The 26694-nt window shown below is 31.5% G+C and overlaps 1 protein-coding gene across 1 annotated transcript in view; it reads left to right on the top strand.

Moving 5' to 3' along the window:
* Nucleotides 1–24091, top strand: part of Bcs1 (mitochondrial chaperone BCS1) — a 49480-nt gene extending 25389 nt beyond the window's left edge. The window contains exons 6-8 of the mRNA XM_035365671.2: nt 2145–2314; nt 5090–5207; nt 23773–24091. Coding sequence (XP_035221562.1) covers nt 2145–2314; nt 5090–5207; nt 23773–24040 — 556 coding nt within the window. The 3' untranslated portion in view covers nt 24041–24091. The remainder of the gene's footprint in view (nt 1–2144; nt 2315–5089; nt 5208–23772) is intronic.
* Nucleotides 24092–26694: the final 2603 nt, after the last annotated feature.

Genomic DNA, 26694 nt, shown 5'->3' on the forward strand with positions numbered 1-26694 from the left:
ACCTGCTATGCTGTTTGAACTGCTAGTGGTTTGGACGTACAAAGACTATTCATCATGGGCAAACTCCTTGATGGTTGACTATGACTGTAATAACTGTAGTGCTGCCACTTTGTGTGTTAACTATAATAAAGAACAGTATTATGCCTATGCTCGGTCTTGCCATGTCTGGGAAAAAGAAGTTCAGTACCAATTAATTTTATTCTTCTGTAGTCAAATGAAAAAAGTCAGTAGGAATTGGACACCACTAACTATCAAGCCAGAACCTAATTCTGAACAAGTAGTAGTTTTACTTCCACACAAAGCCCTTCACTCTCAAGCATCAGTAAACATATTGAGAAAAATGCAGAATAAGAAAGATATGAAGGACACAGAAATGGAAATACCAAGGGAAAAAATAAAAATATCCCAGAACTGAAAGTCTGAGCTCATTTGAGAGCATGAGCTCAGAACATTTAGATTCTGAGATGGATGTGATGTCCTAAAACATCTTCAACATAAAACTTTGCACTCCCATCAAAAGGTCTTGAATTCACTGCCAAAATAGTGGGGTGCTAAGACTTCCATATAAGAGCAATCAATCGATAAAATTGGAAAAGCATGAAGCATCAGTAATCAAGCAATTACTTTTTTCAAGAAATCCTTTTTTTTTGCAGTGTTGTTCTTCTCATGTGCAGAGTGATCTCTTTTCAATTAAAAAACATCAGAGAATTGCACAATCATTACAGTACTCTTATTATGTATTGATTATAGCAGACTCTTAATACTTCACTAATAAAATAAATTCTAATGTGGCAGCTCAGAAAGGTGCTATGTACATTTCTGGGTTGCTACACTAATATTTTTCAGTAAAATTGTGGGTTGCTACATAACTATTTTGGCAACATGCTGCTTTGCCTCATGAATACATTTTTGTGACTTATAACTGGGGTAAGGTAGATAATTACAAAGTGCTGAAAAATATTTGTATCTCAATTTTTGAAAGTTTTGAGTGTAAATCCAATAAAAGATGCATTACAGAGGGTGTTAACATTAATGTTAAATATGTGAAGAGTATTTTTTTTAAATGTTCAATCTGATAGCCTATATTCTGAATTATAATTGTGCAGCATGACTTTCATGATAGAAAGGCTTTTTATAAAATTTCCAGGGATACTGATTGCCATTCCTCTTCCACTACTTTTCAGAATTCATCAATGCTAGTGGGTTTGTACACTTAGAAAGTTTGCACATTTAACAAGGTTCTACCATTTGTTCTGCGTTGAAACACATGTCTAGGCAGAAACTGGTGAATTGTTATGTGTCAGCTTTTTTAAGTGGTAAATCTTAGTTATTATTTTATGTATTGCTGCTACAATTATATTTAAAGACTTTTCACTTGGTTTCTGCTTTCACAGATTTTCTATTGTTACCAGTGGCTTACATTAAGAAACATTAAGAAATAGTACATACTTTTTTCTGGTATTTGTTTGGAGTCTTTTTTTTTTTCCATGTAGAAGTAATGATTGATGTTTTTCCCTTTCCAATTAATAGTATTGCTTATTTTGCACTCAGAAATTTAAATACCATGCATTTCACAATGTTTTTGAAGTATGGAATAGGAAAGCACAAAAACATATCCTTCAATTCATAGCTTGTTTACATGTGACATTTTGAAAGAGGAATAAATTTAATAGTAGCAGACTGTATTTCTCATTTCAGATCAGTTGTCAGAAATTTTTATTCCAAAATATTCGCATTTTTTTTAAAATTGTTTATCGAAATAGTTCTAAAAATATGCAAAACGTCCAAGTTAAATTCTATGCAAAATTTTGTTATAAAATGAGAGTAAATATTTTTTACGACTTTTTATAAAACAATAATAAATGTCTTGCTGGAGGTGTAGATATTCTGAATGTGCCAAAAAATGTTTCAGTCTCAGTTTTTGAAAGATTTGTGTATAATTCCACTGATAGATGCATTAGATGTAAAATTCTGGATGAAATTTTGTTATAAAACAAGAATAAATAATCTTTTATAAGGTGAATATTAACTGCAAAATTTATGAATGTAAATGTAAATGTGAATATTAACTGCAAAAATTATGAATTGCATTATCTTCAGTTACATTATGTAGAACATTTTATTTATTTATTTTTTAAATTTAGAACTGCTTTAGCTGGCGAACTAGAATACAGCATCTGTATCTTGAACTTAAGTGAAAGAGGTTTATCAGATGACCGTTTGCAACATTTAATGAGTGTGGCTCCACAGCAAAGCATCATTCTGCTTGAAGATATTGATGCTGCTTTTGTAAAGAGAGAGGAATCTGCTGCTAGTATGTCAATTAACATTGTGTATATTCATAGGAAATGTATTTCTGTCTTTTAATACATTATAAAAGTGTTTAATTTCTTAGAAAAACAGCAGTTTTAGGCACCTGTTGTTGAATCTTAAGATTTTTATTATTATTCTCTGTTTATTTATTTCTTATCTTGACTGAAAACTTACTTGAAATTGTATTATTTGTAGCAGCTTGAAAGATTTTTAAAATTTTGTTTTCTGGAATTATTTTTATGTAGCTTATTTCATAAATTTGTTCCATGTATAGTAAGCTGCCGTTTCAACTTTTAGTTTGTAAAAATCTTTTATTTGTACGAAATTTGGCAGGATAAAAGTATAAATATAATATCAGGCCATCCCATGAATATTGCCTTTCAAAGTAGGTTTTGAAAAATTTAAAAAGGAAAGGGGGGGGGGGAAGAATTAAGAAAGATTCTAATTTAGTCAACTATATGTTCCTCATATGTCTCAATAACATTCTTCTGATGCTGTAATATTTTTTTTTTGCACCATTCTTAAAAATGTCAACAAATTTACTGGAGAAAAAGGCCTTGAAAGTATATTTCAAATTCTCATGGAAACTGTATTCTTTCAGTGAAAATTTGCAAACTTTAAACCAAAAGTCACTTTTCATTACCAGGCACTAGTGGTTCAAAAAAGAAAAAAAAATCATGTGAATGAAGAGCAGTGCAGATGCTCCCATGTTCCCATTCATAAGCATCACGTAATTCATGTGAAACCTGCCTGTTAAGCATAGACACAATTCCAGGTTCCTTCAAATCATGATGAAAATATAACTTTTGTCAAGTTTTCCGCAGTTGTATATTAATTACTTCTTTCAAATCCTGCTTCAATGCATCATTATGAAAAAAAATAGGGTATCCACAGTGGCTGGCATCTTTCAAGCTAAGGTCATCTTGTCGAAATGTACAGAACCATTGTTGACACTTAAAAATATTCAAAATACCTTTACCATATGCTTCTTCCATATTTTTTACAGCATTTGCTGTTCTGTTGCCTTTTTTATACACATGAAGTTTAACCTGTCCGATGTGTTCTTTTGTGGCTCTCCTTTTCGTGAAGGGCTGTTTAAGCAATGCATTAGTACATGCATGATTGTAAGCTAGAATTTATCTAAATGTAGCTAGAAGATGTTTTATGAAGTTTTGTGTAATATGTGACATTCCTTATGACACGACCTGATATTAATTTGCCAAGTTTGTTCAGCCTTTGTAAACCAATTTCCAGAAGCAAACATTTTGTAAGTATGTAAATTATGGCAAAATGTAAATTATGTCTTAAATTTCATGTTGCTTTATGACTTCAGGTATTCTCAATGGTAAGACCGTTTCTGTAACCAGCATTCATGAGCAATTTTCAAATGATAACTAAGCTACTTCTTAAAGCATATTTTATACAGTACAAAGTCTGTAAACCGGACTCGTTGGGACTTCGACGATTCCGGATTAGGATTTTTTCCGGATTATAGATCATCAATTTAAATCTGGTAAGAAGGCATGCAGAAATTATACAATTAAAAATATGAAACCGTAATTTATGAAATAAAGAGCAATTATGATCTAAAGGGTATCAAAATTTAAAAAAAAAAAAAAAAAAAAAAAAAAAAAAAAAAAAAAAAAAAAAACGTTAAAAATTTATTTATTTACTTTAGTAAACATTTCTATCAATGTAAGTTGTTTAAGTTGCTTTGTTTTTTGTGTTATTACTTTCTCTTTAATTCTATAAACAGACATAATTTCTTGTTCAGTTACAAAGTTCCACTGTTCAAGTCCTGTAAATGCTGTGTCAAGAATACCGACTAACTTGTCAATCGAAATTTTTTCATTTTCAATAATGTTCTCTGTTACTTTCTTCACTATCGGAAGCGCGCATGGGTAAACGCTTTACTAGCTTTACGCACATGCATAGTGGACGCGCGCATCAAACGCGCATTGGTAAACTCATTACGCGCATGCATAAGTTTGTATCTTTGAGGTCCGGATTATAGATCATTCCGGATAATTTACATCCGGATTATGGACATTGTACTGTACAATATTGTTCATTTATGCTAAGTAACAAATAGAATATCAGAATATAACTTATATAAGAAACATACATTGATAATTATTTTAAAATATTAAATTCTTAATTTTTGAAAGACATTCTGAATTTAAATATAGGGATCTGATTTGTAGATTTTAAGAGGATATCTGCAATATTAATAAATCTTAGTCACTATTATGTGTAAAAATCTTAGTGGTTTAAATGAAATACCGTATTTACTCGCATATTCCCTCCTTGCATACTTTCACTTCTAGTTTTTACAGCATATGTTTTAGAAACTTGTGATTTATAATAACAATATAAATTTACACACATATAGGAAATTATTTTATGTAAGTAAAAATAATAATATTTAATTTGATAAGTCTTTTGAAATTAATAATATTAGTATGTCTGTATGTATGCTTTTTTAATGTGCTATGTGTATCATTTAAGCTGTCTATTTAGAAATAGTGTATTCTATATCCCCGCCCCTCTGTCTATTTTCAAGAAACAAAATTAGTAGGTAAAAGAGGAGAAATATGTGAGTAAATATTAATATATGTTAAAAATTTAAAGGGACATGCAGTTGCAATGTATTTTAATTATTACCATTTGTATTGTTTATTTTTGGTTGGAATTAAATTTAAAATTACAAGATTATATTTAATTATTTCTCATTTCAAATTTTCAAAAATATAATAATTTTTTATATTTCTTGTAGCAAAAGTTGCTTATGAAGGTTTAAACAGAGTAACCTTCAGTGGTCTTTTAAACATGCTTGATGGAGTAGTGTCAGCTGAAGCTCGTATACTCTTCATGACAACAAACTATGTAAAAAGGTACAGATTTTATGTTTTATATATTGATATCACTGGTTGATTTTTATAATTTATTTTGATCTTATTTAGAAACTTTATTTAAAAAAATATTTTATAATAGTTTGACTATGTTAACTACTTTGCTAATCACAATAAGGGATGTATTTTCCATGTTTTCGTATACAAATAAGCAGTTACTTCTGTGAATCGATAACCGTGTGTTAACATTAATCATGGTCACATTAAGCAGAATGTGCTGTATATCACATCATGTAGTGTTGTTATATTAAAGCTAGTCAAGAATAAGGATTAAGTCCAAGAGACTTGCAAAGTTTTTAAAAGAGTAAGAGGAGCATTCAATGCTCATTATCATATTTCAGTCAGAGTAGTGATGAAATGGAAGTGTTCAGGTTTTGAAGTAAAATTTTTCGGAGTTTTTTGTATCAGGCAACTTGAGTTTCACGATTTACTACACTTCTTACACCATTTTGACATAAGATGGCTTCATGAAGAATGTCATAAGGAAAATTTTTGTGTTATACATGCAACCAGGACTGGCTGAAGCATTTTGGGAATAGTAGGTTTTCACTGTAGTTGGCATCCCATGTGAATTAAACATATTAATAATTCAGAGAAAATTACATTTATTTATAGTCGTTTGTCAGAACAACTTAGCCAGCACCATTCAAAAAATGCTGCTCTGGTTGCCTATATCACCTAAGGCCCATATCACCATCACTGGCTTTGAGTATGATATATATTTTTGTTATGCATGAGGAAAGCTAATTGCTCATATAGCTAGACCACTTCTGTGACAATTAAGTCATTGGAGCATCTATCAACAATTAATGGTTTTAACTTCTTAAACACTAAAGCCTTTTCTGTCTTGTAAGAACAAAAATTAGATCTTTTCTGTTATAGGACAACATGTGCAGACAAACAGCAGTTTTCTAATGAAAGATATATGCACCAGTATCAAATGTGTTGCCCTTATCTCTTATAACAGCATTTTTGTTTTAGAAGTTTTTAAAATATATCATTCTGTTTTGTTCTTTGTTTATTGAAATAGATATATATATATATTTATAATTAGTGAAATTTTGCAGCAGTCAAAATGAACTGGTGACAGAAGTATATTTTCATACTGTGGAAGTACTGAATTGATGCATATATCTTTCTAGAGAAAAATGTTTGGTTTATGTTGTCCTGAAGTGGAAAAATATCCCCAAAGTTAATCTTCATTTTTTTGGTGGCACATGTCCATCAGCCCTTGAAATGCATTGAACGTGTTTTTTAGTACAGTTAATCTGAAGTAAAGCTTGTATTTTGTCAGCATCTCTTGCATGTGTATTACAAAATGTTATTTTTGTATATTCATCTGGACTACACCCAGACTTATTCATTGAAAGAATTCATCCAATTGTTCCATTTTTTTTCCCATGGAGTGTTTGGTTTCATTTTAGTTAATAGGTTTAGTTCATTAGTAGAAATATTCTTAACTTCACAGATCTTAATGCAATACACTTTTGTTTACATGATTTCTACATGAAAGACACATTGGCTAAATATATTATAAAACCATTAATAAAGTATCTGTTAGTTAAGTTACATCTTCAGTTTGCATCTAAATAAGTTGATAGTTAATTCATCATAAGTTGAAAATAAAATTTCATACCCTTTTGTATTGAAATGTATAATTTGAAATATGAGCTGCAATTAATAATTGTAAATAGTAAAACATTACTTCCTGACATCATTCCCAATCCCATGGGGGGAGGAGGAGAGGGGAAAAAATATTTTTTACTGTTGACTGAACAGCTGACTACTAGAAAATGAGTGCATTTCAAGCTGAATGTTTCAGTGATGGGTATCTAAATCACACTGGTGGGGAGTAACCATGTTTTTGCATATTTTAGAACTGAGGTAGGTAAGTGAAAAGCATAGTCTGGAACTTTTCTGTATGAAATCTATTTTTTTTCTTTGGAGGGGGATATGTATACTCTGGATTTTCTTTGAAAATTTCATATATACTTTGCTTTCATATATACTGGATCTTCTTTACAGATCTTTCTTTAAATATCTAATTTCCAAGTCAGTACTAGGAACAATACTGAATATTGTAAGAATATTATTCTTTCATTTTCTGCAATTTAACTTAAACTTTCTGCAATTTAACTTAAGTGTTCAATTTTAACCCATCTGTAAAAAGTATTAGACTTTTAGGGTTATCTCTCAAGTCTTGCTATGTAAGTTTTCTGATGCAGATAGTAGTTACCATTGATAAAATCAACTATAACTAAATCATCAGTATAAATTCACAGGAAATAGAGTAGAAAGTCCAATATCCGGACATATCCGGACTTCAGGGATTCTGGATTTGGGATTTTTCGTGATATTAGATCCTCAGTTTAAATCAAATGAGATGATATGTACAAATTATAAAATTAAAATTATGAAACAGTGGTATGTGAAATAATGAAGCATTTATGATATTAAGGGAATCAAAATTTATATATGTATTTTAAAAAGCTCAATGTTTATTTGTTTGCTTGTTTCCTTCAGTATAAGTGCTATATAAGTGCTATATAAGTGCCTTCAGTTGCTATGTTTTTTGGTAAAGGTACTTTCTTAATTTTATAGATGCACATAATTTGTTAAGTTCCACTGTTTAAATCTTGTATTTCTGTGTTGAGAATTGCGACTAAATTGTCAATTGATTTTTTTTTTTTTTTTTTTTTTTTGTTGTTCTCAGTAATTTCTCTGTCACTTTCTTCATAATCAGTCGAAGTAGTTTCTCAATTGAGAACCATACTACTAATTTTGCCATATATTAATTGATTGAATATTGGGGCATTGCCATTGCAATGAAAAACTTCTGTTATATTATCTTCATTTATTACTACTTCTCCACATTTCTTGACAAATTCCATTAATTTGAAAATTTCACTATTTGTTTGTGATATGTGAAAACGTTCAAATTCATGGTTATCATCATAAGGCTCAACTAGCATCCGCTATATACTGTTGGCAATGTATCATTAAATTAGCAACTAAATTTTGTGTTGCTTCTATTGCATACTAACAAAGATAAACCTGAATTAGATTAATTATTTATTATTCTTATGCCTATTTCCTACACATGCTTAAGCCTGATCTGTGTCCTGAATATATAGATTCCCATGTATTCTTAAGGCTTATACAGCCCTAGACATTTTGCAGCTGGTGTAGTTTCTGTGGGTTTCTCAAGTTCTACTGCCAAATGTCTTCCTAAACTCTAAATATTTTCCTGCTCCTAAATTTTGCATCTCAGTAACTTAATAAATCCTACAGATTTTGCCATTCTTTAGTTTTCTTTTTCAGTACTTTTGTAAATTCTAAAAATTTTAAGTAAAAATTAAGTAAAATTTCATAAATTCTGTCACACCAACTCTGGCGTTGATCCTGGGCTTATCTGAATAGCAAATCAGCTCTTAATTCTAAAGCACTAAATATAATCATTTAGCATATGAGTATCATTATTATTATTATTGGCATATGGAGAGGAATATCTGTTAAATTTATCCTCGTTAACACACTCACCACTTTGGAGTTAGCTGAAGTCTGTAAATATCCCAAAGCATAATGTGAAGATAAAAATTGTTTGGTATTCAATTAGTTATATTTAAAAAATAGTTTAGACATCATGAGTCATTTCTCAAGCTGCCATGAATTGATAGTCATACAATGATGAAAGCAAAAAATAAAAATAATGATCCCAGGGTGGCATCACTTATGTAAAATCAATGATGTATTGATGTAAAATGTTTTGGTTTGAGATGTATGCAAAGCAAACATGTGGCTGCAGAAACAACTTATTGATCATACAGATTTATGCTAATAAATGATTATTTCTTCAGTATGGAGGTATTTTATTCAATGCTAAATTAAAATCAAGAACTGGGACTTCTTGTTTTTATTGTGAAGAAAAAAAAAAAAAAAAAAAAAAAAAACTAAATGTGCATGTGTAAGGCAAACAAAAATTAAAAAAAAAAAAAAAAAAAAAAAAAAAAAAAGAAAGAAGATTGCTGTCCAAAGGTCTGGACATTCCGGACTTTGTACTGTATTTAGTTTGAAATGTGTAAGCACAATTCTATCAGTTTAATTTTAAAAACCTAATGCTGCTTATAAGGCTTTATAAAGTTCATGGTTTCATTAGAAACCACTTAAATATGTAATCCATGCATTGTTTTTTTGTAAAGGACAAACTGTATTTTCCTCACTTTTGACAATAAAACGTGGTGGTTGTAAAAATAAATCCTGGTCTCATATGATGAGTCTCAATATGTTATAATATAAAATTACAAAAAGTTAAATTTATTTTGATTTGAGGATCATAATTTAGGTTTTTTGGGAGGTGGGTGGACATTAATTTGTGAATTTTCCTCCTGCAATCTCTGCTGTTCCAGTTTGAGATATTTGCAATTATTGGTACTTCATAGACTTTCAGTTTTGCCTTTCCTGTCTTCAAATTGATTTCCAATTTCTTCATTGAACGCAAATGAATCATCTCAAATCTTGCAAGAGTTATAAGTTGAAATTTTTTTTTTTAAACCAAACATACTGTAAGGATCTTAAGTTTTACTAACGTTTATTTTATTTTAAATCTTTGCTATCACTTCTTATTTTCTACTTCCGGCCAGAATTATAAGCGTTAAGGTTTTTATGCAAAGTTTGTCTGGCGAACGCCAAGTATTTAAGTTGTGGCTTTTTGCCAAGCGAGAGAGAGGAAGCAGTGAGTCGAAGCAGGCCGCTTACCTTAGAAGTTTTACGCAGTTGCTTGTTGCCTTCCAGGCCAGAGGTTTTAATCCTCTTGATAAATTGTAAACGTATTGTAGTGTTCACAGTTCTCTGTACTACATACGCTTCCTGTTAATATAAGGCCAATCTTCCAAGTTTATTATTTTAAAGTTAAATTAGAGTTTAGTTCTATTTTTATATTTTTACGTTAGACCCCGAGTAGCGGGTCTGTGTATTCCGAAGTACGAAAGTTTTTGTAAATAGAGAAAATAAAGGGTTTTATATACCCTTCTTGTGTATCCTGTCTACTTCCCACAATTAGTGAACATAGCTTTAGTAAGCTCTCTGTTCCGAGTCAGGTCCTTGCATGTTCCCGAAGAAGGTAAGAAGGAACAATTGAACCTGATAATACATTTAACTCTTTCGCATCGAGAGAGGGCAAAATCTCAATTTCCCAAACACCGAAAACGTCCGTATCTAAGAATTTCTCCTGGAATGCTTTTCGTTCTCCCATGACAATCTGAATACTACAGCACTAACAATAGCCTTACTTAAGTAAAGCGAGAACTTCTTTCTTTGACGCTTTGACACTGTGTGAAGTTCCCACTGGGAACGGGATTTCAACTTTGGGCATCAAAAGCTAAACACTGACAGGAAAGGAAGGAATCAAGGAAACAAGGAAGCTACTTTTAGTAGCTTCAAAAGAATGATTGACACGTGATTTAACAACACCTGAAAGCAATGAGTAATGCAGTAACGTGATGGGGAAAAGCACTGGGTAGGAAATTATTCAGGCGTTTCGGGCATCCAGCCGATGTCTGGCGTTTGGGACGACTTCGATGCGAAAGAGTTAACACCATTTTTGCTTTTGTGGGTTGAAACGATTCAATAACTTTTTAAGGTTTCAGTAACTATGTTGATTAAATAGTCTTTCATTTTTAATGCCCGACTTGCAGTAATTCAGACTTTGTCTTTCATTTTTAATGCCCAATCTACAATAATTCAGACTTTGACAGAGGCTGCACTTTGTTATGCTTGTAATGTCTATATAAGCTAATGAGCCAAATGCATGAAAGTATTTTATGGGAGATTTGTACCCTTTCCAAATTCAAGGTCATTTACCAGGTAGTGTAAATGAAAAATATTTCAGAGTCATTTTATCTTTTCAAGAATATTATTTGAAAGGGAGCTGATTTATTGGTGCAGGGACATTTTTATTCAATGCTCAGCATTTTTCAATATGAATTGTAATAAGCCAAATACCATAACATTTTTCAACTTACTTTTGCATGTAGTGAAGTACATATTTATGCTCAAGTATGTGTAATTTTGAATTATACAAGTGTTTTGAAAGAATCCACATAGAAATTGTAAGAAAAAAAGAGAAATGTTATATGAAAAGTTTAGACAAATGTACTATTTCATTGAAACCGACTAAATTTTTCATCTAAATACTGAACATTTATCAGAGATTTTCAATCTAAATATTTAAACAAAATTCTATAGTAGTTAACAAAACTTTTTTTTTTTGTTAAATTGTTCTGCTATTTTTATTTGGGGTAAATGTTCTTGCTTGTTCTAATGTTTTGAAATGCATGTATGTACTTAAGGTTTAAGAATTATGCAATTTCTTTTGGATAAAGCTGAGTTATTTTTTGTTTTTTATGCATCTTGTAAAGTATTCTTTGATGATATTTTTTCTTTCTTTGTTTTTAATAATTTAAACTTTTTATATTTCAGGTATTTTTTATACAAATATTACATATTATTTTCTTATCAAACTGAAAAAAAAATTCAGTTTTGTAATTTAATAAATAATTTGGTTTAGTTGATGTTTATTTACTTATTTATTGTTATTTTTTAAAACTGTACAGAATTAAATTTTGTTAATTTGAACTCCTAGAACTACCCTCAACTTGAATTATCACAATTTTAAGTGTGTAGGTGGATTTCCTCCCCCCAAAGAAAGGTTACAAGCATCAGCATTTGAAAAGTAATTATTGTGAACGGAATACTTTAATATAGTATAGACAGATGGCACTAGTTATCTAGCAGCAGTTGTGCGGGTAGGTAGAATATGTTCGCAGACACGTGAGAGCAATTGAAATGGCAAGACATTTAGAAAAGTGATCTTGCTTGGAGGTGCGAGCCGTGATTCTTTATCCTGATCGAGTAACTTGAGCATGCTCATACCATTACTACCAATCATTATTGTGTTACTTTGATAAGGTTTCATGAAGCCATTCGATGGAAGCACCTTGTCATTGATGGTGTTCTTCTCCTGCATGATAATGCCCAGCGCCATATTGCTCACCAAACTAAAAAATTGCTGCAAATGTAGGAAGTCTGGAGTCATCCCCATTTAGTCCAGGTTTAGAACCCAGTAATTATTTCCTTTTTCTGAAATTAAAGAAACATTTTTCTAAAAAATTCTTTCCAAATCTGGTATGAGGTTCTCTTCAAATATTTATAGGCCGAGACTTCATTTCTATCAAGCCGGGTTAAACAAATTGTCCTGCGTTCAGATAAATGCTTAAATAGATTTTGTGATTAGATAGAAAAGTAGGCTTGCTAATTCCCTCTTGTATTTTCTGTTTATTGTTCATAAATAAATTTTTTATTACCCTTGTAACCTTTTTTTGGATCCACCCCTCATAGAATTTATGAGAGAATAAACAAACAGTGCTTAACTTATTGGCAAGTATTTACATGAATATCTACAGTATTGTAAAAGAACTGATCATGAACCATATCTTGAGGCCTTTTCATTTGAAACTGGCAACTGTTGTTATTTGTCTGATGAAAGCTGTTAAATATGAACTTGCATAAACACTCAACTGATTGCACAACTGTTTTCCTATTGAAGTGCAAACTGTTTTTCAAGATTGGTTCTAGCTTATAGCACACATTTTTGGGAAAACATTTTGATAATATATGATTTAACTCTATAAACATCTAAACATTTATCATTTAAGATCTAATTGTAAATGTAGTATTTTTACTTCTGAGTATTTCACAGAAGTTAGAAAATTCGATTTTTTCTGTAGTTTTTCACTTTTATTATCTATACAAACCATAAGTAAAAATACATTTAATTCATGAAAATATTCGGCTATTGTTTTAAATTTCAGACCATCTCATGTGGCATACTAACGATTGGCAACTGATAACAGATTTCATTGACAACAGATAACTCTGTTATCAATGAAAGTTATGACAGAGTTATAACTTTCATTGATCTATCAAAAATAAAGTCTGTTCCAAGAGTCTCTTAGAATAATAAAATTTCAGTTCTTGAATTATACTGTGATCTTAGGTTACAATTTAGCAATAGTTTTATGTTGCAAATATTCAGCATTATAGAATTTAGTTCTGATAGTTTACTGTACATATACAATTTAGTTTTGGTAGTTACTGTGGTACATTATCGCCAGGAAACTATTTATCCAATTCTGTTTACTAGCCTGAATTTCATATCTATGGAGACTTTAGTATTTGATATATAATCAACAGGCATTATTTTTATGCCTGTTATGCTTTATGCATCATGGTTTTCATACTTACCAAAAATTAAATACCAAAAATTAAAAATTTAAACTTGTGTCTTCCATCCATATTGGCGACTGCCATCAAAATGATCTTTTTTCTCCTACTGGCTTTATTGTTTACACATTCTTTGCTTTTAAAAGTCAGAATTTTATTAAGAAATGTATGAAACAAACCTGTTTTACCTATGCAGACCACATCATTTGGTGACAGAATAAAAGTTAATTCAGACAGCTTTTAGTGATTCTGGTGCAGATTTCACTCTCTACATTATATCACTTTTATCTCATGCTATTTTATATACATTGTATGAAATATGTGATGAAGTCTGAATTGTAAGCGAGTAGCTGGAGGTAAGAATTCATTGGAATTTATGGCTAAACAAATCAGTTATTTAGCTATTTCATGAAAAAAAGAAAGCTACGTCCCATTTTTGGTGGAGAACACCCAGGGAATGGATCAAGGTTGAAATATGAAGCCAATTTTCACTATATTTGAAATCTAACTACCAAAATGCTGTATGAATTATCAAAATGTATGAATTATCAAAATGCTGCTGTATTTACTGTAGCTGCCTGTGTAGATTCGTTATCTAGTTTCTTTCTTTAACATAACCATAAAGCTTATTGTAATTTTTTTTTTGCTGCTGTTTTCATAAATTTTCTTCTGTGAAAAATTTTACTGTATATGTGATTGCCGGATGAAGTTTTACTTTTTTCAGATAGGTAGACAAAGTATTCTTTTTACCTGTATTTAATTGCTATTTCTGACTTCAGTCGGCCACAATGCCTATGTTTTACTGACTTTCATTTTGATCACAGTGCATATTTTTTACTCACTTTCAGTTTCGTTTCAAGGGTTTAGAATTTAGAATTTCCCATGTGGAATTATATTTTCCAGTGTATGATTTTTTATATTGTGTCATGCAATAACTTTTCAAAAAGGATTTAAGATCATGGCTGGAAGATGAGAGGTCTAGAAGCAGTTATGATTCTATAGAGGGTTGTGGTCTGAATAGAATGGAAGCCATGTGGTATGCTGAGATAATTAGTGAGAAGAATAATTAAATTTTAAGTGAGTGTGTCATAGCTTTTTTTAATTGGCCATGCACTTAATTAAACATGCATAATATAGTAGCAATGTTCATACTTTTAATTATTATATTAACATTCACCTATGAATTTGAAGTCTATGCTTGTTGTGTTCCATAGAGTTTGTCAAATTTTAGGTATACAGAATAGCATGTAAATAATCTTTAAAAATCTTTTTTTCTGTGAAATATTCAGATTTGAAAGATAAACTAGTTTGCTTTTCTGATATAGTATTTGATTAAAATATATAGAAAATATTAAATTGGCACAAGTATGATGCAGAGAATAGAAACTAAATTTTATAAGCATATATTTAATTTGAAATGTTGAGATGCGTGTTATGAGACTTAAAGGTCAGCCACTGTTTTAATCAATACAAAACAGAGTGAAAAGTAGAGGCTTCATGTTTTTTTGAAATTTTTATAATATAATATGGAAGAAACTCAGTTACTTTTGTTAACTGAGATTTTGGAAATTTACCTTTTGTTTCAATTAATCAAAATTTTGAACTATCTGATTTTGAATTAAAAAGAAGTCTCTCTGTGTTGAGAATGAAAAGCCAAAATTTAATTTATGTATTTGCATTTGCATGATGCAGAGTATTTTGTTAAGCCCAGGAAGACAAAAATTATTTCAGAAAACATGAAAACACTTTACTGAAACTCCAGAAACACATATATTTACACTACTAACACAGCTACTGAGGTAGCAAAAAAGTTACTTGCTGCTACTGGCAAGCGAATCTCTCGAAAAACTTTAGCCATACATTCGCGTCAAGGAGGACTGTATGCACGCTATCCTGTTATATCTGTATGCACTGTATCTGTATGCAGAGGACTGTATGCACTCTATCCTGCTATATGTTGTCTAGATCAAGGGTTCCCAGCCCTATGCCTGTGGGTACCATTGTGCCCACCGATCATTTAGTTTGTGCCCACCACTCTGCAATCACAATAAAAATGTTCCAATTTTCAATAAAATTCTATGGGAAAGTTTTCTCTTTTTTAATAAAATAGAAATTGTGTCCAACACAGATACCAGCACAAAGGGAAATGTGACTGATCCCTTTTTTTTTATGCAGGTATTATTAACTCTATCCAACTATAAATTCACCTTGAAAAAGTAAATGGTGCCTACCGTCCAACAGATTTTTTATGTGCATGTATTTTTAACTCTTATCAAACTCTAATTTCACCTTGAAAAAGTAAATGGTGCCCACTCTCCAACAGATACTCTCTCTACAATATGCTCTCAGGGTCTAAAAGTTTGGAGACCCCTGGTCTAGATGTTATCATTCCTCTTGTTTGCAATAGTGTTGTCAGCTTCATAGTTGGAGGGAAGACAACTGGGCATGTGTACTGTTCTCAGATGAAAATGGGTTCAAGTCGGATTGTAGATGCCATTTGATTTGGCATGAGACTGGTATTGCATGTATTCCAGCAAACATACAGGAAAGGGATCCATAACATACATGTATTTTCATGGTATGAGCTGGGATCAGGATAAAGGGCCATACATCATTCTGTATGCTTCCAGTCTGGAATATGACTGCCAACGATACATTAATGATGTTGTGCTGCCTAATGCTTGCATGTTCTGTGGTGCTGCCAGTGATAAATTTCTTTTTGTGGATGACAACGCACTATGTTATCGAGCAGTCACTGTAGAAGAGTATCTAAAGAGCGAGGAATATTCAGTGTTTCATATGGCAAGCATGTTCTGAATCCCAGTGAAAATGTCTGAAATGCTTTGGGGAGGAGTCTTGCTAGTCGACAATGCCTTCTAGAACAAGGATACCCTCATCCGAACACAGATTGAGGAATGGGATAAATTACCGAACTATATTCTGCAGAGCATGACACAATATGTGGAATCTTGAATCAATTTTCATGGTTGCCATATACCATAATGACATTTTATGTCAGAATGTCTGTGGACAATAATTGCATTTTTTCACTTTTATGTATTCAGCACAAAATGACCATTTTGTCCCTTGAACACTTTTAGAATCATTTTATGTTTCTGGATTTCTAAGCACAAAAAATTATCTTTATTGTTATGTCTTAGTATTGTGTTATTTTATTTCACTTGGCATCCAACCACACTCACTTTTCTACATGCTATTTAGTCGTTTGTGATCTATCCTTAGCAATAGCCCACCAGTGTATCTCACCAATTTCTAGTTCACATGATGTTTCTGAAAATAAGATATTCTTTTCTAAAATGTATTCTTAAATCATTAAAATGTCTTCTTCGGCATCTTGATTTTTTATTCAATTTTTAGGAATCCAGTTCGTCAATATCCCTTACACGGAAACAGTGGTTTCCCATAAGAAACATAACAGGTGTAAGAGGAATCAATTCTTGTGGATCTTCTGATATATATGGTCTATGATATAGTGGTCTACAATTAATGATCGATTCACGGTCATAGATCACAGTATTCAGTTTTTTCTTATTCAATACAGATTTACCTAAAGTTTGTTTTAACAATTTTTTTACAATGAAAAACAACCTTACCTGCCAGCCTCTCCACCAAGCTGCAGTAGGTGGTATAAATTTCCAAATTATTTTATGTTATTTATTATTAAGCTCTCTGTAGAAATTTTAGAAAGCTTATTAAATGTCTTTCTGAAATTTGTCTTTCTGAAATTTTGTGCTTGAACTTCCTTGTTTCATGATAAACCACCTAGGCATCAATGCATTAGAAGAAAAGAATTTACCAGCTCCATATGAATGACTGGAAATACTGCAAAATGAAAAATACTATTCATACCGTTTCCCCAGTTTTCAAAAACAAAGGTCTGGTCAAATCATTTTATACGACTTCAAAAGCTGTACAATCTGTAACTCGTTCAGATGGCAAAGGGGTTGGTTTACTTGACATAGATTTAACTTTGAAATGCTTACATGTCATGAAACTATATAAAATATTCTTAATTGTTCTCCTAGCTTTAATTTTCAAAATCTTTCTCATATTAAATTTTGCATTGTTTGAATTCGAGTATGACAATTCTTTATATGTACAAACTTGATTGTTAACAGATAAATATGAGTAAATTCACATTTTTCTGATGACAATATTAGATAAAGGAAAGATTCTTCATCATTTCAATGAATTATCTTAGCTCTTAAAGTATTATCCTTATGTTTAAATGTAACAAAGTTCAATAACTTTACATCAGGTAAATAATAGTTTTGAGCTAAATAAATTTTTTTAACTTGTTTGGTCACAAAAACTGGTCAGTTTTCCAGTTCTTTTATTCACCAAATGGTTGTAATAGAATAAGACCAAAGTATTAAGATCTGGTAGACCAAAACTACTATTTACAAGTCCAGCACCTATACTACAAGCCATCAGCTCCAAATGTAGCATAGGAGCTAGACCTTCAATCAATCAGAAATGCATGCAGTATATGTCTGTTTGCTAGCATCAACAAAAACATGCAATTCTGTAAATGAATTAACTGCCATGTATTGAGTTGTATTTTTAATTTATATGCATCTTTTATATCGTATTGAGAATTTATTCACAATACCTGATAGTAATTCGCAGTTCCAAGTTATTTTTAACCACCAGAAATCTTATAATAATATCTTGGAAGCGATGTTGTTGAAGTTAACAAGCCAAGAGGATTGAAAATCTTTAGTACTACTGAAAACATTAACCTCTAGGTTATTTTCATTTCACATGACAATGGTTCTGAATAAGTGCAACATCATCTTAAACTGTCATTATATAAGCCCCACATTAGCTTTTTTTTGTAAATTTTGATACCCTTTAGATCATAATTGTTCTTTAGATATGGAAGTTTCTCCAAAAGCATTGCAACATTGCTTTCAAAGCCACACAGATTAAAACAGACTCTACTCACTATTGGCTTTGCTTATGCTGTAAAATGAAGTTCATTAAACTCTGGATACACAATTATCCACATAGAATGAGTTTTTCAGTTTTTAAGCAGTTTCATCAAACAGTGAAGGGGAGTTTCCTAAATGATGCTTTACAGTTGCATTTAAAAAATAAAGGGTTGGAACAAACTTCAATTCGATGATGTCTAAAAATTTCTTGACATTCATTACTTGGAAAGGGGAAAGTGTTAAGAAAATATCTGAATTGTTCTGCAATAGATAACATCAAAAAAGTTTTTTCAATGCCAACACCTACACTGATTGGATACATTCTAAAATGATCAGTAATATTAGATATTAAAATTGATTACAGTCAAAAGTCATTAAATCGGACACCCATAATCCGGACTTCAAAGCTAAAAACTTTCTGCGCATGCGCTGCGTTGACACATGCGTATAGGCGTTTACGCGTGCGCGGTAAGACCTTTACGACTGCGCATATGCGTGTGTGCAAGTGCAGAATACGTTTTCGCGTGCGCGTTTAATGTATAACGGACGGTATGAGCTAAAATTATCTAATTATTTATTTCAGTTAATGTTGATGATTGCGTTGTTCCTTAATCTTCGAACTGGATCCGGCTTATTATTTTTTTCAGACTGTAAAAGCAATTTTATAAAAGTAAACTTGAACTTTCGATTATGTCAAATAGAATTTCCGATGCTGGAGCTCCCAAAGGATCTACAAAACGAAAGTACGTTTCGATGTCCATCAAACAAAAAGTGGAATTGCTGCAAGACATGAAGAAGGTGACAGAGAGGTTAGTGAAAACGAAAAAATTTCGATTGACAAGTTAGTCGGCGTTCTCGGCACAGCAATTACGGGACTTGGAACAGCAGAACTTTGTAACTGAACAAGAAATTATGTCTGTTTATAGAATTAAAGAGAAAGTATTATCACATAAAACGAAGCAACTTAAACAACTTACATTGAAAGAAATGTTTAATAAAGTAAACAAATAAATATTAAGCTTTTTTTTTTTTTTTTTTTTGTAAATTTTGATACCCTTTAGATCATAATTGTTCTTTATTTCATAAATTACGGTTTCATATTTTTAATTTTAGAATTTCTGCATGCCATCTTACGAGATTTAAACTGATGATCTATAATCCGGAAAAATCGATAATTCGGAATCGCCGAAGTCCCGACGAGTCCGGATTAACGACTTTTGACTGTAATTCCTTTAAATAAACAGCCAGTTTAAGAGTGTGGAAAGCATCGAAAATGGAGTGAATTTTACTATCTAATTTAATCACTGGCCAGTGAGGCAAATAGTGACATTCGTTATTCAATTCATTTTCCAGTATGCATTCAGTGTTACTTGTTTTCCCCCCATTCTTGGAATACCTTTTGATAATCAAATAAAAGTTTAACATGTTTTATTAGTCACTTTTTCATGCTTCTTTCAGATTAATTCTTTATTATCAAATGCATAGAACTAAATTTCCATAGCAATTCTAGTTCCTATCTCCCATTGGGATGAATTTTCATTTTGCTTCAGAATTAGATGAAGTATCTTTCTCCTTAACATTTTGAGACAAATCACCTATTCGTAAAATTTCAAGTTCCCATAATGCACTTAAAGGAATATTCCCAACATGCATTAATATAGTTATTAAAATGCTATCACTTACACATAAATTCTGTTGTCCAATTACCATCCACCTACGCTTAGTTTTCATGGTTCTTATACCTGAATCTAGTAGCTCAACTAAGTTTTCAGTCAGAAGTTTTCATCAGCCCATTCAAAAGGTCAGTTGCATTTTCTTCATGTGAAGAATCTATTAAGTCTATTTTATTTCTTTTCAAGTCATTTAAAATTATACAATCATTATTTTTTGGAATAAATTCACATGTCTTTTTTTCTGATTCAAAACTGCAAGCCTATGAATTTTTTTTAAATCATTGACAGAAAATACTTTATGTTCCTTCGATTTTGGTTCACCCCCCCCAAACAATACATGCATTATAGTTTCATTCTAAAGTTGAAGAAACATTCAATAATGTCATAATTCATTTGTTTATGTAATTTCTTTAGCTAGCAAAACACAAATTTTTCTCTCTTGATCTTGAGACTATGCAAAGTATTTGCAAGTCAGCAGTTTTGCTTCTGTGACAATTAGACAGGGAATTCTCTGCTTTACACATTTTCTTTTTGGGACACATAATCTAAAAATGAGAATTATTACACTGAGAACAGTTCATTGGTAACTTTCTTCAGTGTAACAAAGTTTGGTCTACATTAGATTTTGTTCTTTAAGGTCGCTTTCTTCTTCAAGTTCTGCAAGGAATTTGATGCTGCTCTTTTATCTGCACTTGTGCTTTCACCCAAAATGCTAACATTGTGAATTCCTGGGCATGTTTTAAAGCAAAAGAATAACACTAGACTTACTTGAAAAGTTTCATAGCTTTGTTTTTAGACTGTTTTTCTTTAGGTGCAGGGGGAAAAAAAAGTGATAAAATTTGTTTAAATGACCTACTTTTTTAAAACATGAAAAACATTCATCTTTATTTAATAATAATTGTTGTTTATTAATTTTTGATAATTAAAATTTTCTTTTTTTGTTTCTAGCTGCAGAGGCTTCTTGCAATCTCTTTTCCAGTTTAACACAAATTTCTAATTATCTATCTTTGTAGGTTTCAGCTTCTTCATAATCATTAATGTAATTTCCTACCATCTTCAGTCTTTAGTAAACTCTCATAAATTAATGACTGAGAACACTGAAGTTGCTTGAACTTATCAATAAGTTGTAGCTTAAAATTGGAACTTCATTTAAATCTATAACTTGTCTAATCTATAACTGCTCGAACTTATCAATAAGTTGTAGCTTAAAATTGGAACTTCATTTAAATATATATATTGTCTAACCAGCTCATTTTCAATTTTCTTCAGACAAAGGGTAAGTGTTGTTCTCAATCCCTTCTGTTGTGCTTTTAAAGCATTCAAATCCATCTAAAGGGAATTATTCAAACTTCAAATATCTCAATTCAGAAACACTGGTTCCTCAGAGGGTACCACTTTCTTGTGTTGAGAATGAAAAGCTGAAATTTAATTCATGGGTTCGCTTCTGCCCAATGCGGGGTGTTTTGTAAAAGTCCAGGAAGACAAAAATTATTCTGAAAAACAGGAAAACACTTTATTGAAGCACACGAAACTCACACAAGGACAGACACACCTACCAAAAATGTTCTCATTTCCAAACTAAAGACTAACTTTGATTCCCATACATTCTAGAAGCTGACATCACTCTATTCTGGCTTCAGTTCACAACAATATATGTATTTTCTGTTTAGAATTCTAGAATTAAATGTGTGCATATATGTATATATGATTTCTGAAAAGGTCATTTTCCCTTGGCTTTCCCATGGAGGTAAGAAAGGAAGCGCCACCTGGGCACTAAGAGTGAAGCACTGCTCCAAAGCTTCGGTCTCGAGATGAGTTGTTTTTTTGTTTATATTCAGAAGCTCCATTAACAGCACTTATAGTATTTTGACACACGACAGTTCCATACAAATCGAAAAACAAGACATTTCCACATAAAAGACACATTCATTGTGTGATGGATAATAGCAATTTATATAGTTTAGTGACATTTAGGCAAAAATCACATCTTGGTTATTTTTCGATAACTGATAACAGCAATTTTAATTATGAATTTGTTTTAGAAAATTCTGAGATGTTGAATTACAAAAATATAGATTTTAGCAAAAATGTTATGCTTAAAGAATGAAAAGTACCTTATGGTACCTTTAAAACTGTATGCGTCTTTCGATACCCTCAATAGAGTATTCACTACTTTTATTTTATGTTCCAAGCGCCAAAAGGTTTTACATAAAATAATTTTTTTGTCATCCACATATTATTGTGACATGTTCTTTTTAAAAATTTTTAGAAGAGAGGCTTTATAGTTGCTCATTTTAAACTTATCATTTTATTTTTATATAATTTAAAAATAATCACTTTGCGTTTACACATTTTACTTATTTGGGTTAATTAAAAAATAAAATTACCACCAAATGCTGCAATCCTCGTCAAAATTAATCACACAGATGGGCCAATAAGTTAACTTTTCCTTGATTTGTAACCCCACGTTTGTGTAAAATTATGTACAGTTTTACACAAATGTATGGAAGAGAAGACGGATACATTTGCGAATTCGGCGGAAGTACCATGTGCGGTCAAGATGATGTGACCATGTGAATGCGGCACATCATCAAGACAGCTTATTATGAATTTGAAAATAGTGTAATCGACGGAGGTGAAAACATTTGTGTATCCTGCCAAAGGAGGTCGGATCATGAATGGTCTTCTTATTGATTGTTTGTACTGGAAAGCAATCTGTTAAAAGGTAATGCAAAGCAAATTCTCTGAGATGAGTATTAAGAAAGTAATAAAGAATAGTTTTAGAATATGTATTGTTGAAATTAATGGTAAAAAAATCTGATAAATATAATTAAAAGAATTATTCCCCTTAAAATTTTATAATAACTCAGTTACAAGTTTTAAATAATATTAAAAAAATTCTTTTCTTATTCCCTTTCAGAAATATTCAGAGAAAGTTAAGTACTATTTAACATATTTTGCTATTAAAATAAAAGCTCTAATTTGAAATGGACCGAATAGAGCATTAATTATAAATTGACTTAGATTTTTCGATTTAAAAGATGCCTCAGAAGCTAGAAAATCATGTCATATTTGAGAAAGTATTTTAGTAAGAAGCTCTAGAAAAGAAATAATGCATAATTTTAATATTAATAGTACAGTAAACTTTGATGTTAATTTTTGTAATCCTTAACAGAATAAAATCGAATTACCTTAAAATTTTTTAATGTAATTACGGAAAATTTTTGAAAATATTTCATTCAAATTAAACCATTCTGAGGAAACTGTTCTGTGAAAAGTATAGCATTTAATTCTGTTCAGAATGAAATGTTGTTTATACTTAGAACTTTGAAACATTGTGGAAAAAGAAAATATATGCATTTATATGTATATTTACGACGTAATTACAAAATGTTTGCATTTGATCGTGTCAAAACCCATTGAATTTCATGGTAAATGACCCAATGTTTTGGTCATCACGAAGGGATCACCAGTGCTTCAAAGCAGTGTATGGGGAAAACCTGTTAGGGCCACTCTATCTTACTTCCTACATCCATGGGTTTTCTGTATTAAATTTAGTAGTTTTTGTATACTATTGATATTTTGATATTTAAAAAGATTTGGAAGCATTTATTAAAAAAATTATTATTTCATTTACAGATTAGATGCAGCATTAGTACGTCCCGGACGAGTAGATGTTAAAGAATATGTAGGATTTGCAACAGCTTATCAACTCAAACAAATGTTTCAAAGGTTTTATCCAGACATGGCAATCAGTTCTGCAGAAGAATTTGCAAATGCAGTAATAGCATTGAACAGAGATGTGAGCATGGCAGAAGTTCAAGGAGTTTTTATGCTTTATAAAAATGATCCTGAAGGTTTAATAAAAAATGTAGATAAAATAGGAAAGAAAGAAGATGAGCAATGATAACTTTATCTTTTTACAATTGCATTATTTAAATAAATAATTTTAAATTAATCATTGTTGTGATATGTATATCAAAATGAACGTAAGAAGTACAGATTTCAAGTTTTGTCACATTGTTTGGCTGTTAAATATCATCTTCATTTTATTATGGAAAGTTTAAAATTGAAATTTAAGAAAAATAATAAATCATAAAAAACCGGTTAATATACGTAAAAGGAACTTTACAATTTTCACTTTCCAGCAGCTCCTCAACAGAATGAGTCCTGTGTAGCTGTGCATTGTCATCCATGGAAACAAAATCGGGACCTATGGCATTCCAGAAATGACAGATGTGAGGCAGGATAACTTCATCACAATAACGACCTTCGATAAGCGAACCTCTGTTGAAAATGTGGAGCGTCAACATGATCCAAACTTACTGTCTGTCTACAAGAACAGCTCTTGCCTCAGTGTCTGGAAGGTGGCGGTCGCTTTAGCAACAGGGCTAGTATATTTCAAATAGGGGCAAACCAAGGGTTACCAATTCATCTTTAAATGTACCAAGCTGGCAAACTGAAAAGTAAATCTCCGAGACACCCCTACATAAAATGGGTTAAGGCACGTTTCTACAGCAACAGACAGCTGCAGACTAACTGGCGGGAGCTTTTCTTATGATAGACGGACTATACTCAAGTTGCTGCCTTTACTCATGAAAAAATATTTTTAGTGTGCTTGTTGAAGCTCTGATATTTATACTCATTGGCAGCTAGTCTTTTGGTCTTTTGGTCTCCTAGTCTTTTGGTTCCCTTTGTGATTATTCACATAGTAGCATTGTAGGCGTGCATAATAATTTGTCTTCTGAGCTGAATATATGCAATTATTTAATTAAGTTAAATTTTAAACTAAACAGGCAAAGAATGAACTAAAAAGCTGAAATTTGAACAAATAATTAAAAAGTTTAAATTAGTGGGATCTGTTAAATTAAGCACAACTGATTTGGAAAAGTATCTATGTAAAAATATAAAAATTACTCAATACAGATATTACCGTATATACCCGCGTATAAGTCGAGATATTTTGGACAAAAAAAAAAAAAAAAAAAAAAAAGACTTCAAAGTGGGGGGGGGGGTCGACTTATACGCGGGGCCCTAAAAATTTAAAAGAATCGGAAGTTCAAAAATTTCTTTATATAATGCAGTTGTTTTCTTCCCGCACTCAGCGGTAAAGTCGCTGAACACTGGTAGTTCTGTCCGAGGTTCGAATCCCGCGAACGGGCTGGCTGCATGGGTGTTTTCGTGGTTTTCCCCATGTGTAACGTGTATACGAGCCAGTTTCCCTTAGAAAGTCCTCCACGAAGGCATCCCTCCCCTTAGGCAGATAGCCATAATTAAAATACACACACACTCTTCCCGCACTCAAATTGGACGACTTATCAAATAAGTCACTTACTTGACGTAATTTCATGACTTAAATTATGTGACGAACTAATCACAGAGTTTCATACTTTAACTAGAGTAACTTTCGATTAAACCAAAGAATTTTCGGCCCCGAACAACCGATCAATATCGAGCAATAAAAAAGTTTCGCCAACACGCCAAGAAAAGAGAAATGCAGATAGTTTTTAAGTACGTAATAGTTATTGTTCATTCATGAAATACTTTTGTTAACAGGCGTACACGTCAAAATTTAAAAATGTAAAATTAAAAATTTGGCTCTAATTCCGGGAGGATTGACATCCGTCATTCAACCCCTGGATGTCTGCCTCAATAAGCCTTTCAAAGTAAATGTTAGGAAATATTGGGCAGAGTGGATTAGTTCCGGTCGACCAACATTTACAAAGGGAGGCAACATTAAAAAGAACGATATTACATTAATTGCTCAGTGGGTTAAAGATGCTTGGAACGAAATACCCTCTGAAATGATTATAAAATCATTTAGAAAATGTTGTATTAGCAACGAAGTAGACGGCACGGAATATGATCCTGTTTTTGAAAGTGAAAATGACGACGAAGGCTCTAGTAGTGATCGTAACAATACAGAGTTCGAGACTGAAAATATGTATGATGACGAGCCAATGACGACAGAAGAGTTCTATGAAATGTTTGGCGAATCTGACCATGAATCGGACGTTGACGGATTTTGATTTTGTTTATTTACCAAGGTATTTTTTATCGTATATTTACTTTTTTTTTTCTCAGATGATTTTGAATAAATGTAGTACTTAAAACAATTTTTTCGAAGTTTCTCGATCGATTTCGGAAGTGGGGGGTCGACTTATACGCGGGTATATACGGTAAATATAATTAGGAAAAGGCTGTATTGTTACTGTCATATTCAATTTTTTTCAAAAGGTGGAAGAATCTCACACCTATATCACAGCTTTTTCTGACATAATCAGATACGTTTTCTGTTTGCTTCTAATCAGTTGAGGCATCGAACTTAATTATTTTAAGTTATTTGTTAAATATTTTTTATACGAACTCCTATTACTACTGTGATACTACTTTCACAGACATTTTAAAACTATTTGTACAGAAGTGGAGCAACGGCAGAAAGAAATGCTTTCATTTCGCAGCCTCTGACAACTATAAAAAGTTCACGAACTCTGGTGTGTGATTATGGCAAAGCCTCGAGGGCTATCTGCCTAAGGGGAGGGATGCCTTCGTGGAGGACTT

The sequence above is a fragment of the Stegodyphus dumicola genome, chromosome 3, assembly GCF_044657685.1.
Source record: "Stegodyphus dumicola isolate Sdum_Otavi_A_Nest chromosome 3, ASM4465768v1".
NCBI lineage: Eukaryota > Metazoa > Arthropoda > Arachnida > Araneae > Eresidae > Stegodyphus > Stegodyphus dumicola.